The sequence below is a fragment of the Lagopus muta genome, chromosome 3 (genome assembly GCF_023343835.1).
Source record: "Lagopus muta isolate bLagMut1 chromosome 3, bLagMut1 primary, whole genome shotgun sequence".
NCBI classification, from domain to species: domain Eukaryota; kingdom Metazoa; phylum Chordata; class Aves; order Galliformes; family Phasianidae; genus Lagopus; species Lagopus muta.
In genome coordinates this window covers 81,624,130-81,637,295 of record NC_064435.1, presented here as the reverse complement: position 1 = coordinate 81,637,295, position 13,166 = coordinate 81,624,130, and the positions used below count along the sequence as shown (strand labels likewise).

The 13,166-nt window shown below is 41.2% G+C and overlaps 1 protein-coding gene across 12 annotated transcripts in view; it reads left to right on the top strand.

The window, feature by feature from the left end:
* Positions 1 to 13,166, top strand: part of RPP40 (ribonuclease P/MRP subunit p40) — a 35,182-nt gene that overhangs the window by 12,118 nt on the left and 9,898 nt on the right. For 10 of the 12 annotated variants that reach the window (XR_007375607.1, XR_007375609.1, XR_007375606.1 and 7 more), the window contains exons 8-9: positions 726 to 1,454; positions 10,535 to 10,712. Coding sequence is in view for 1 of the 12 variants with exons in the window: in XM_048938487.1 (XP_048794444.1) it covers positions 726 to 924 (199 nt within the window). In the remaining 11 variants the exon portion in view is untranslated. Of the gene's footprint in view, positions 1 to 725; positions 4,362 to 10,534; positions 10,713 to 13,166 lie in introns of those variants that run through there. The other 2 variants (XR_007375602.1, XM_048938487.1) reach the window with 2 other exon arrangements.

The window sequence follows — 13,166 nt, the reverse complement described above, 5'->3', positions numbered from 1 at the left end:
TACCTGATACTGATGTATCTTGGATCAGTGCAACATCTGCCTGTAATGTACATTAGCTCTACTGACATCGAGTTCTAGAGCTTCCTTGCTGTGTGTAAGAGAATTTTTGAAGGGCGTGGCTACTGATGGTTGTAGCCCTGGCTCAAGACAATATTGCTGTTGGTTTGTCTGGGAGGTTATCATTACTCTTTTTGCATTTTCAGATCTGAAGCAAAAAGCCTTACTAGTCTTACGCAGTTAGCATATGAATACCCTTGGCCTCTGCTTAGGAGCAGTATATAATGCCTGGCTTTGATTATTTGTAATCCACTTCCTTTCTGATGGTAAAAATATTTGTGTCAAGCACAGCCTGTTTCTTCCTCCTATGCCTTTTTTTTTCCCCCCCACCAATGATGTCTGTTCTTGGTTAATGTAATACTTTCTGAAAGGCAATGCATTCTGTAGGAAGTTCCAAACAACTAATTTTGATTTTAGAACTGTAACTTTTTTTTTTTTGTCATGTCTACAAGTATGGTAGGAATAATCAAGAATCAAACATACTTCAATTCCTAATGTCATTCTGGTAGAATATTTTCAGGTTTACGTATGTACTAAAGCAGGGTGTTCTAAACTCTGTTAATTACTAATGTTCATTAAGATGCTTGTCTTAAATTTTTGACCTTGTATACTTGAACTTCCTGTTCATTCCATTGTAATTACTGATAAACTTGTTTTCTTTCTTGCAGTTGCTATTTTGGTGAACCAAAGCTGGCACAGTGGCTGACCTTAACTGTGCATGGCTTTGCAGACAGCCCTGTTTCATGGAGAGAGAATGAACATGGTTTTCACAAAGGAGGAGAGAACTTGTACAACTTTGTTATTTTTAGAAATCTGGACTACTGGCTTCAGATGGCTTTAGGAACTAATGATGATTGTCCTCCGTAATGCTCTGTCTACAGAAAAAGCATTCTGATAATCCCAAGATACTGTATAAAAATATAGTTTTTACAAAAATAATCAGATAATAAGTTAAATCTTAAGAGGCTTTGTGTTTTTCTGTAGTGTTTTCCTTGAAGCATGACCTAAAGTGGAAAGAATGGATTTTTGTTTCTTCACTGCCATATAGTGGCTTCAGTTCTGGAAGACTTCAAAATTCTGTATTTAAGAGAAATATTTTGTGTGTGTAAGTTCTCAGGCATTGACTGCAGGTTGTTTCTTTTTATCCTAGCATCATTTGAAAGTATTTTCAAGGATTGTTAGTATAGCAGAAATGCTAAGTCATGGCCTGAACCAGTGATTGAGCACCTGGTGAGAAGGCAGAGCCAACCTGGGGGAGCTCAGATGCAAGCAATGAACCTGAGTGACTGGAAGGGGTGGAGCCAGGATGCACCCTTTCCCAGACCTCATTTAAGGGTTGGCAGTGGAGGCCAAGGGTATCTTGCTGGAGATCCCTGCCTACCTGAGGCCTTCTGAAGGTAAGCAGATTCTTTATTTCTGTGTCCACAGCTGTTGCATTTGAGTGAGCCAGCCAGGTGCTTATTTAGGATGGATTATCTAAAAAATAAAAAGTGCATTGGATGGTCACCAGGACTGCTAATACACTGAAAGAGAAACTCCTGGGGGAAACTCCAGGATTCCTGTGCTCCCCTGGCTAAGTTCTCCATTGATTATTGAAGAATGGGGTCTTATAAGGGGCAATGTTCCCATTATTAAATCCCCTTCAAAAGTGGCTGGATGATTTTTGGATAAACTAGGATAAAATCTTTTGACAGCTGAGGAAAGAGTGGTAGCAGTATCTGCTGTGGCATGGCCACTGCTACTCACTATTAATGCATATCATTCCTTCTAGGAAGAATTAAAAGATGAAAATGAGCTTTTAAAAAAGTCTATATTAGGCAACTGGAAAATGAAGTTGCATCTTGGACAGGGCAAACTTCTACACCCTCAAATGGAACTTCCCCTTTGAAATTAAGATCCATGTTATTAGGAGGGGAAAAGGATTTGGATCAGTAAGATCCTTGGATCCTAGCTGAATACAAAAACAAAAAGAAGGCCAAGCAGACTAACATCCAACTAGAGGATCTGGAAACCTCAGATCCTCTAGAATTAAGGCCAGTAATAACTCAAAAGACAAAGAAAATTCCAGAAAAGACCAACAGAGTTGGCACCTGAAGAGCGGCCCCCTGCCCACAATGCACTGCATGTAACAGCATGCCCATGCACAGCTGCTGAACTTCTGGATTTGTTGCAAAGATTTAAACAAAGACCTGAAGAGAGCATACTAGCCTGGCTTTTGAGATTATGGGATGTGAGGGCTGAAAGCATGGTAGTTAATTGGCCCAAGATTTTCAAACCTGCATCCATTACTACATCTGGCCCTCAGACAGAGGCTGTAATGTGATAGTAATACATAATGAAGAAAACCATTCTTTAATTCAGTAGATAATGGCAGCATGTAGAATTACATCGCCAAACAAGTGATATGCTGATAAATACCAGTTCATGGACCTCAACGGAAGAGCTCCAAAATTATATCAGAGAACTAGGGATGAAGTAGGCCATTAATGATGATGCATTTGAGAGTCCTGACCTGTTAAGTTTCCAGCAGGAATGAGGGACATCATACTACAACAAGCTCTAACCCACAAGTATGGGGCACTAGTGTCCATACTGAACCCTTTAGTGGAGGGTTCAGTATGGCGGTCAGTATGGAGGCCACCATCCAACAAGTCACCCAATTGGTGGCTGAGCTGGGGGAGACAGACCACGTTTGGAACAGGTGCAATATCCTGACATTGAAAGGAACTGAGGTCATCCCTTAATTAAAAGGGGGAAGTCCTACCCCATGCACTCCTCAGTTAGGACCCATACAGGTATCCTAAAAGCAGATGCTGAATGATTTAATCTAAGCTGGGGTTCAATTTGATAAAATTGATTGCTAGCCCAATCGTGTCTTCCTCTAGCTGTGGAGACAGTGGGAGAACAAGCTAAAGTTTTAAAATACCCCTAAAAAAAAAAAAAGCAGGGGTGAGAATTATTGAAAAAAAATGCCAACAAGAACATGGAACCTGAAAGATATCCTAGTTCCCAATACAAGTAGAAAGCTTCCTCAAGTGATCCCAGTCACTATACTTCAGCTACCTGAGAAAAAAGAATTAGCAATTGCTCACGTTACTTGCATGACGGAATGCCAGTCCTTCTGCACCTACAGCCCCCAGATGGGACCAGAGGTCTTATGTTAAGTTGACTATTTTTTTTTGGTCCCAGAAGAACATACAGTTGTACAACCAATGAATACACGGATGTTATAATTAAGAAATACAAAAGAAAGTTAGGCTAAACAAGTTATCACACTAAAGAAGAATGGATGGAAAGCTTACCCCTGTCCTGGGCTTGCTGAGAAGACTCTTAAGAGTCTTCTCCCCAGTCCCTACCACACCAAGGCATCTGCAAGAAGTTTGGGGTGTATTGGGATACTGGCCTTCCTTTATACCCCAGTTAGCACAGCTGCTGAAGTCTTCGTTTGACTCACAAAAAAAAAAAAAAAAAAAAAAAGGCCAAAAATGGAACTGGGTGAGAACAGAACAGGAGGCCTTCCAGCAAGCAAAGCTAGCTGCTATAAACAGGCCCAGGCACTGGGTATATTCGATTGCACCTTTCCAGCTGAACTAGACGTCTCTGTAACTCAGGATGGGTTTGGCTGGGGCCTATGGCAGTGTCAAAATTTTGTTTAAAGCCTAGTTAGGTTCTGGTCTCAGGTTTGGTGAAGAAAGGAATCTTGCTGTGGAGGGCGGATCTACCCCTTCTGGTACCTCTGAAACATCTATGCTATTTCCTGTGAGTCACTTTGAGTCCACAGGGTCACCAGGAGGAGCAACATGACATCGAGATGCTCTACTGTCAATATAAGTTCAGCATGACACTCAGTGGTGCGCTATATGGGGCTGATAGAATTCAAGCTGAACCTTCCCTATAGCAACTATGTGCCACCAGAGAGCCACTGACTACCGGCCCACGAAGGAACATGAACCTCAACCAAGAACCAATCGTCTATCGTCTTATATTTTTCGTCTACACTGTGATGGGCAAACTGTACAAAGCATTGTGATATACTGGTTCACTGTAATGGAAAGGGGTTACCTTCAACCTGCTCAGTCTTTGGTTCACACCATGAAGGGGTTGTGTAGCAGAAATGCTAAGTGACCAGTGATTGCACACCTGGTAGGAAGGCAGGATTAACCCAGGGGAGCTCAGGTGCAAGCAATGCACTGAGTGACTGAAAGGGGTGGAGCCAGGATGCACCCTTTCCCAGACCTCATTTAAGGGTTGGCAGTGGAGGTGAGGGTATCTCACTTGAGATTCCTGTCTGAGGCCTTCTAAAGGTAAGCAGCTTTTTTTTTTCTTTTTTTTTTTTAAATAAATTTTATTTCATTGCTTTTGTAGCTGCTGTGTTTGTGTTTGTTCTCATTTGCTGCAGTCTTGGATTGTGTCACTGCTATTATTGCCGTTCTTTCCATTGTATTATAGTATTACAGTTAGTTAAAGTATTGGGGAGAAAAGCTCATTTTAGGCTTGAACGTTCTGTTTCTTTACATTAAAGATCTGTAAAAACTTCAAATGCATGTTTAAGACACTTCAGTGTACATGCAGGCAAAAAAAAAAATAAATAAATAAAAAGACATGCCTTCTCTATAAATTAGAAAAGGGGAGAAGAGAGTTGAGGAGAAAATACATAGGAGTAAGTGGGACACCTGCTGAACACAGATAGGAATGATGGCTATAGACCTCCTTTTTGGATATGGTAGATAACAGGTGGTTACCAGAAACAAGTTGTTACTAACAGCAATACTAAAGGCTTACTGCTGATTATTATTATTATCTTGCTAATTCCCACACAACCCCAGCCCCACCACATCTCTACTTTTAGAATTGGCTTATGTTCTTGCTTATAAAGCAAGCCTTCAGAGTCATGATATCACAGAGATACATTTCAGGAAACTACACCATGGATATCCTCAAGCAATTTAGCTGAATTGAGACAGTTTTTGTTAGTAACAAAGTTAAAGCTAAGAGCATAGGCAGCTTGAAAATATCCAGTCTAAATTGTGTTAAAATTTATGAAAGGTTGGGGTTTTTTTTTTCTTGGTAGTTCACTGTTTGTTTTATGAAATCAGTATATTTAAAATACCAATACAGTCTAAAATGAAAACTGTCCCATGTGATGGAGAAAGAGAAATAGTAGTGATGAACTGTGGAGGAAAAATTCAACATCTCCTATCAGTGTGAGTGGAGCAGCAAAGCAGAAAAACTGGGGGAAGCAGTTGGATGTTTTTTGTTGTTTATTTGTCATACACCTGCATCTCACATAACCCCTTTTGCTCAATTGTAAGCATTTTGCAAACACACGACTGTGACAAATCAGCGTGCTGTTTTCTAATTCAGTACATTGCTTTTCCCAATTATCCTGCCATGAGGTGTTTCTAATGAATTACCAGGAGCAGAAATGGTGCCTTGTCACATGTGCAGGCATAAACTCACATAATGAATGGTGAACAAGAGTCTTAGAATGTTCCTAGCTTGGTTCTGGTTCTTGACTAGAGGACACTTGATGTGTTGACATTTGAATGTGTCAAACATTACTGTTTCATTACTATGCAGCAGTGTAGATGACTTCATTTATTGGCTAAAGTTTGCTTTTGAAAGCCTCTGTTGAGGGATTACACCACACTTCAAGTTCCACAAAAAAAGACTAGTAAGTAGAAGCATCTTTTTCCTCTTTATCAGAAGGTCTCTTAAGAGTTTCTGCTTTCCTGGAAGTTATAACTGCAGAACAAGTTTTAACTGCAGACTTTCCAGAGCTGAGAGTCTTATTTGTGTGTTAGTTTCCCTTATTAATTGAGATCAAGGCATTAAACCTTATTCATATGCATTGTAATATAGTCAGCAGGAGTGCAGCAGCTTTTGGTCTTGAGACTTTAATGACGCTGCTAGGATCAGGTGAAGTGACTTTTCTTTGAGGCAGTTCGTTACGGAGCACCTGGGATAGCTGATGAGGCAGCTGGTGCAGAAGCACTGGTGGGTAAACTCTTCTGGTCTCACTGAGATGGTTCTGGAAAGTAAGCTCGGAAGTCAAGTGTTTCAACTCTTATCAGTTTTCCTTAGCATGTGAGTACTAAAGTTAATCTTTTAGGGATGTCTGGGGAAATCCCATCAGATTGGCCTCTTTACAGTCATGTGAGGTTCTTTACATGGTTCTCTTTACAGTCAATGGACTGTAAATGCTTCTCAGCATCCAGTGGTGTGAGTAGAGTTGTTTGGTTATGCTGCTTTATGCCATTTCTAGTCATTTCTTGGTGGTTGTTTCAAAGGGCTTTTCCAACTATGGAAGGGATGAAAATACTGTCTCTCAGTCCTGCAGCTGGTTGGAGGTGCTGAGCTGGTTTTGAACTTTTCTATTTCCTTTAGGCTCTTATGAAGTATCACTGATAATACTTGGCTGTAAATAGTCACTACTGTTGTCTGCTCTGAGGCTCTGTGAATGGTACATTACTCAGATCCATGCTTTCCTAGGAAAGCTCTATGGAAGGCCTGCCTTTCAGAAGACAGCCTGTCCTTTGGTGACTGGACTTTGTAGTTGCACGAGAGAGAGATTCCACTGAGTGCAACTGGCTTCTTTCTTTGTACCTGCAAACTGCTGTGATCCTAGGGAAGATTTTCCTGAGATGGGAGAGAAGGGACAGCAGCTTGTTCCCTATGGTCTGTAGGACAGACAGTGTGCTGTGAGGAGATCAGCATGTCTTCTCCAGGAAACTCCCAAGCATGGGTGATGCTGAAGAAAGCATTATTGCTTGCGTCCTTGAGAGACTGCTTAGTTAGGGCTGAGCCAGTAATTCAAGGAAAAGAATTACTGTGCAGAGAAAGTGAGGTGGCAGGTGAAATTTTGCAGGAGAATGAAAGGTAGCTGCGGGTGGTGTTCTTGCCCTTTGTGCCTGACTGTGAGGGAGGACAGGAAAATCCAAAGGGTTCCTGAGAGCTGCAGAAGTAACAGGGAGCAGCTGTGCGCCAGCTGCTTCTGAGATCAAAGGGCTGACTGCTCACTATGAAGTTTGGCCTCTGGGGAGTGTTTTATCTAGCATGGAGAAGGGGAGTCAAATATTTGGATGCAGAGGCAAGCCTGGGGCAGGCTGGTTGCAGAAGCAGTAGAGACTTTTGTCCTGGTATGCGGATAGCGATAAGTCGTTCCTTGAGAGCTAAGGAGAAAATGCTCTGCTTTAACCTCAGCCCTTTACTGAGCTGTGCCAGTCTTCCCTGGGCAAATGTAAAGACAGGAAATTTCATTGCAAGGCTAATGGCTGATCTTGCAGCAAGCTGGGAAATATGTGGCTGGAAATTGCATAACAGGAGTTAATGTTGGTAGCACTATTTTGTGAAAATCAGAGGTAAGGATGAGGAAAAAAGAACTTCAACTATCCAAAGAGATTCTGAAGATGCTGCTGTTGTAGTGAGGAAAGCAACAAGACAGCACAGCTTCATTCTGGGTAATGCAGGAGAGACAAGAATGAGTGCTGATCTGAGGCTGCTTGACAGAGAGGTAACAGGGTTTAATGGAAGAAGTGCTGCTACTGCCAAAAACAAACAAACAAAACCCTGTAAAATAAATAGGTAAGACAAAAAGACAAAAGGAAGAGGGCAGAGGAAGGCTTAGACAAGTATTTCTTTCCTCTCTCATAAGAGGTACACAGCAAGTCAGATGCTGATCTGCTGTTAGAATGAAAGCTCATTATAGCTAGTCCAGTGCTCTAGGTACTAGGCTGTAGTTCCTCTAGTACTGTTAATTAAGTAATAATTTCATGCATTGAGTCTGCTTTTAGCATTTCTTTATGTAGTGGTTATATCAGAACATGTTTGAAGTATTTAAATCATTTTTACTCCTGGAATAGAACTTAAAGAGCAAAAACAGAGTAACTCAGCGAGCGGGCTATGAAATTTCCACATTCTGAATAATAAAAACCTCTGCTGGCAGAGCAAAAAACAAACAAGCAAACAAAAAAAAGGCTTCTGATTCATTCTTGGAAGTTTGCTTCCAGCACTGCGTGAACTGTTTTAATGTGGCTGGATACAGCAGCAGAAAAAGTAGGGCTGAACTGATTGGAGCAGTTCTTGGTTTTTCAGAGTAAGGTGAGGTGGCTATGTTAAATTTCTTTTTGTAGGCTATATTGTAGCAGTTCTGTGGACTTCCTTACTAGAAAATGGCTGTGTTTTGCAATAAAAGAACATTCTATGCAGTAGTATGGGCTGTTTTGTCTGGCAGTGCTGAACGCTTCCTTTATCCCCACCCACTATCAAATATAGTTGAGTGTCAATATTATTATTAATATCTCAGCCAAACTTCAAATTCCTGTGTTGTGTACTGATAGGGTTATAGAGTATGCAGAGAAACTGGGTTTCGTTAGTGGTTGTAGCTGAAAAATAGCATATGTATTGATTAATCCATTGTATTTTGTGCCTTTCTTCAACACTGCTAAATTGAGTGTGTGTTTTAAGAGTGTAATTTAAGCCGCTGTGGGAAGCCAACGCTGTTACACCACAGCTTTCAAAAGTTCTTGCAGTTTGACACCAGAAGTTGGCACTGGGGTGACAGCCTTATTGAGCTGGGCACTATGCTGTCATTGCACCATCACAGACTTCATGTTATGGAGTGAGGGATCTTCGTTATTGAAGCAAATTAGCTGTCAGCATAAGGCAGGCACAAAACGAAGCAGCTAAGCATCGCTTCTTGAGCCTGTTAGATAATAAATCCAACTGTAGAGCTCCTGGAACAAGAATTTGCAGTCCCTTATTTAACTTAAATGTGTTCAAAAAAAGATTTATGCCAGTGTTGTTTGTTTTCCCATCGTTGGTGTAAACACTCTATCCTATACTCTGTCGTGTAACTGTTTCAAGAGGAATCTGAAGGTGCACCAGATTCTTCTCATTCTGCAGTTCAGCTCCGCCTGCTCTGATTTTGTTGTGTGGGGTCTTTTGTTTTTGTTGTTGAAGAGGGGAGGTTGAGTTGGGAGAGCTGCCTGAAGGACTGTGGTAGAGAGAGCTGGATTTTAGTTCTGATAACAAATTACTGGGTGACCTTGTACGGTTTGCAGTTCTGTGCTGCTCTGACAGTTTCGGTGCATCAGGCTCAGTGATACTGCTGGCTTTGCAAAGCACATTGGGATGGCTAGAGGTACATGCAATGCTCACAGAACTTCGAAACCTGTAATCAGCTCTGGTTGCATCTGTCTTCCTCTGAAGGCTGCTGATCAGAGAGCAGAGTTTTGACCAGAGCTTCAGGGCAAAACAAGTCATGTCTTTCCTCCACCTGTCTGGGGAATGATGTAAATGAAGGAAGTGGTGTAGGTTTTATTCTGCTTAAGGCAAGGCTGTAGTTGCTGGAAAGCATGATTCTGTTGGCAACATTGTTGAGAACAGAGATGAAGGGTAACTAAGGGTAACCTGAAGCATTTGGGATATTTATAAAAATGTGAAATGGCTTTTCTTGTTAAAAGAATGGTTGTACATCATTAAAGGCTACAAAAGCGAAGAGGGAACGTTCTTTTCAGATCAGGAGGAGCAATCCTTAGCGGCTGCTAATCTATTTATGTTCCAGTCATACTCAGAGTGTGACTTTGTGAGCTGATTTTTTTGTAATTAATTGCCTTGAATGTGTCACTCTGCAGCAAGATTCATTGTTCTGTTTTCCCCAAGAGGAAGGCTTGGGTTTTTAGCTTTAGGACTTCCCTGTAAAATGAGCAGAGAGACATGGCAAAATTCCCACATATTGTTTTGTTGAAACATTATTAGTTATGGCTTCCATTACAGGAGCGTCAGTGCAATGTGATCTAGACAGAAACTGGTGTGTCTGGTGGGAAGCAGCCAGTACTCTTCTGAGGATAATACATGAGTTTTAGGAGTCAGGTTTGGATCCCTGTTAATAGAGTTCCTGGAGCTTTGCAGAATCAGTAGGATGCCATTTGCTTCCTTGGTTTCTCAGACAGAGTCTTTATTTTTTTTATTTTTCCCCTCAACTTCTTCCTGCCTACCCTTTTACTATTCCCCAAGCAATGCTCAAAACATCTATGTGTTAAGCCAAGTTAGATGAAGGTGAACTAAAAGCTCTTTGCCTTGGGTGAAGATCTAGAGGGACAAGATTAAACACACTGCCAAGAAGCTATGTAACTTATGGCTTCAAAAGGGCCTTCAGCTCAACCTTACTCATTTACGGGAGCCCTCCTCCTCTATGCCTTCCCTTGAACAGAAGTGAATGCGTTTTTAAATAGTGAAGCATTCCTGCAGCTTCCTTTTGAGTCCCTAAAGTATTGTCGGCCGTGGGAACCTCTCTGTATAGCTCCTATGCAATTGGGAACTTGGAGCATAGCCACAACACTTCAGTGTAAGAAAACACACATGCTTTACACAGAGCTTCTCACTGACGTTGGTAATCTGGGTGGGACAGCCAATTTTTATTCTATAGATTTACTACTTTTGTGAATGAAAACCTACGCTGAGTTTTCTTCCCTAGGGGCTGGAAGTGGAGTTGCTGTTAAGTTTCAACTAAACTTGAGACATCCTTAGATCCAGATGCTGTTCTTCCTGCTCCTTCTTTAATCTGTGGCCTGACCAAGTTAACTCTATGCTGAGGACCTCTAGGAAGAGGAGCTGTGAAGAATATTTTTTTTTTTCTTCATGCCTATCAGAAGGTAGGTCTGCCCCATTCAGGACTATTGTGGGGCTTTGTAGTCTGGAATGGCTATTTCTTATTTTTTCTGACGCTGGTTTTGGTAGGCTCATTGAGAAAGTGCAAATGCTCCTCCTGTATTTATTTCTGTAGTTTCTAAAATTGTTTATTGTGCTGAATTTGAGAAACAGTGTCAGGGAGGTGGGCACTGCTGAAGGCAGAGGGGCTGCTTACCCTGCCCTTGGCCAGTGTTTGCCACAGGCTGTGTAGATAAGCAAGCAGGATTTGTTTCCAGGAATAAAAACTGTGGAGTTCTTGGCCTCTCTTCTGGAAGAGCAATCTGGCAACCACCATTCAGACAAAAAGCTCTCAGCACTGACAATTCTCAGTGTGACTCACAAATGCTACATCTCCAAGAAGGTGGTGGGATTGCGTTTTTGTGGTTTTCCTCTCCTTTGTTGTTGTTGTTCTGTTCTTGGAGAGTGGTCATTCATTTGTCATTTTCTGGAAGACTCCGAAAAGATGATTCAGAAACAAAGACGGGATAGAAAACTGCAGTGGTAACATAAGGCAGAGGTTTGATAGAGACTTTTCGATAGCATAGAAATAGCTTTATGAGGAAGATTTTGTTCAAAGTGTCAGAAGTTCTCATCCCTGTAAGCTATGAGGGCAAAGTAAGAGCACAATGAAGTGTGCAAGTTCACACAATTACTGCTCTAAAATGGCTGTTTTGCCCTCTTTCCCCCTAATTAAATTTCAGTAACAATAAAAAAGTAAAGGTGGATAAGGAAAAAAACTAGAATAAATTAGAAGTTGGTCTTGGACTGAGATTTAACATGATAAATTTTGCCTAAGGGAGGTCTTTTAGATAGCAATTGAGGAGAAAGATAGAGCTTTGATGAGTTGAGGTGTTGATGAGTAGAGATGAGTTGAGGATGTGCTGTTTTACTTCTCCAAACTCAATAAGAGCCATGTGGACAGAACAGAACAACTTCTGTATACACAACAGTGATCTTAACAGTTCAGATTTTAGTGCAAACTATGAATTCCCATATTCTTCCACAGCCTCCTGAATTTCTTAAAAACTAGTTGTTTTATTAGGAAAGGTAAAAATACAATAGCCTACCCTGCCAAATGCTTCTATCCATACTTGGATATATTTCATTCCCAGTCCAATCAGAAGAGCAGATACTGCCCTCTTCTAAGAGAAGACCTGCAAGTGCCAGCATCTGTGTGAGAGTCAAGAATCTGGTTACCTTTGCAATAAACCATCTTGGTCTCTTGTCCTTGCTTTCTTACGACAGAAGAATGCCTACCATATATATATGATTTGTAAATTACTTGTGGTACACTTTCTTATAACTAAGTGTCATTGAGGATGGCATGTCTTTGATTAAATCATCTGGTGTCAGCCCTTGAGCTCTGTCCTCTCATGATCTCTGAGCTGTTCTGTGTGGCCTTGAGTGTGAGTTATGTCAGATTTCTTGAAGAACTCTACAGTTCTAAGCAGAAATAAGTAGCTGTCTTCTGGTGGACTTGCATTTATTTCCATTTTGCTGATTTTTTTTTGTTGTTTGTTTTTATTGATTTAACTCCCCCAGAAGTTTTGCTGTGTTTGTAGTTTGGAAGTTACTACAGCCAGGTTTATTATGGCGGGGGGTGGGGTGGTAAAATTGATTTCTACTAAAACCGTCCTGCATAAACCTCCTGAGGATTCTTGCTGAAGGAGTCGGTATTTGGGAATAGGAAAGAAAGGAAGCAGTACAAAGAACTTCACTGAAATTCCAACCGTTTCTGATGCTGGACATGAAATGCCCATATTCTGCTAGCAGTTTTGTGTCCAGTGTTGTAGTAACGTGCAAAAAGAATCCACTTCTGCCTTTCATTGCTTCCAAATGTTAATAAATAAATAAATAACACAGACTTGCACAAACGTGGTAAAGTTCCAGGAAAGGTTTTGCTGTTGATAGAAAAAAGGACAGAGAGAAAGGAAATGCACTTCAGAATGTTTCCCCCAAGCCAGTGCTTTCCAACTTGTTTGGTTGTTCTTAAGGTTCAGAAAGTTTGTCCTTGCCTGTGGTCAGACATATGCCTGTTGTGCTGTGTCCCTGTGGCTGTTCTCAGGATGTTGCTGTCAGCAGAATAATGTCACACAGAACGCTTTTTGGAGGTACTGGTCAAAGTACAAAATGGATTTATCGTGCCTTATTTTTCCTCTTTTGCTCTGGCTTGCCTCAGTGGTGGAAAATGTTGGTGCATGGAAATTCTGAGACAGACTGTCAAAAACAATAGTTGTGTGAGATAGTGAAAAACATTTTCAATAACTCTTGAGCTAGAGGGAGCTTTCTGGGAAGGGAACTAGCCAAAGAGAAGTCTGGACTATTAAACGAATTATTCTGTCACAAGGTTTTTGAAAGCAAGGATGGAGCTGTATTACATGTTGGCTTTGTGGCAAATGAGAGCTGGCTGGAACCTG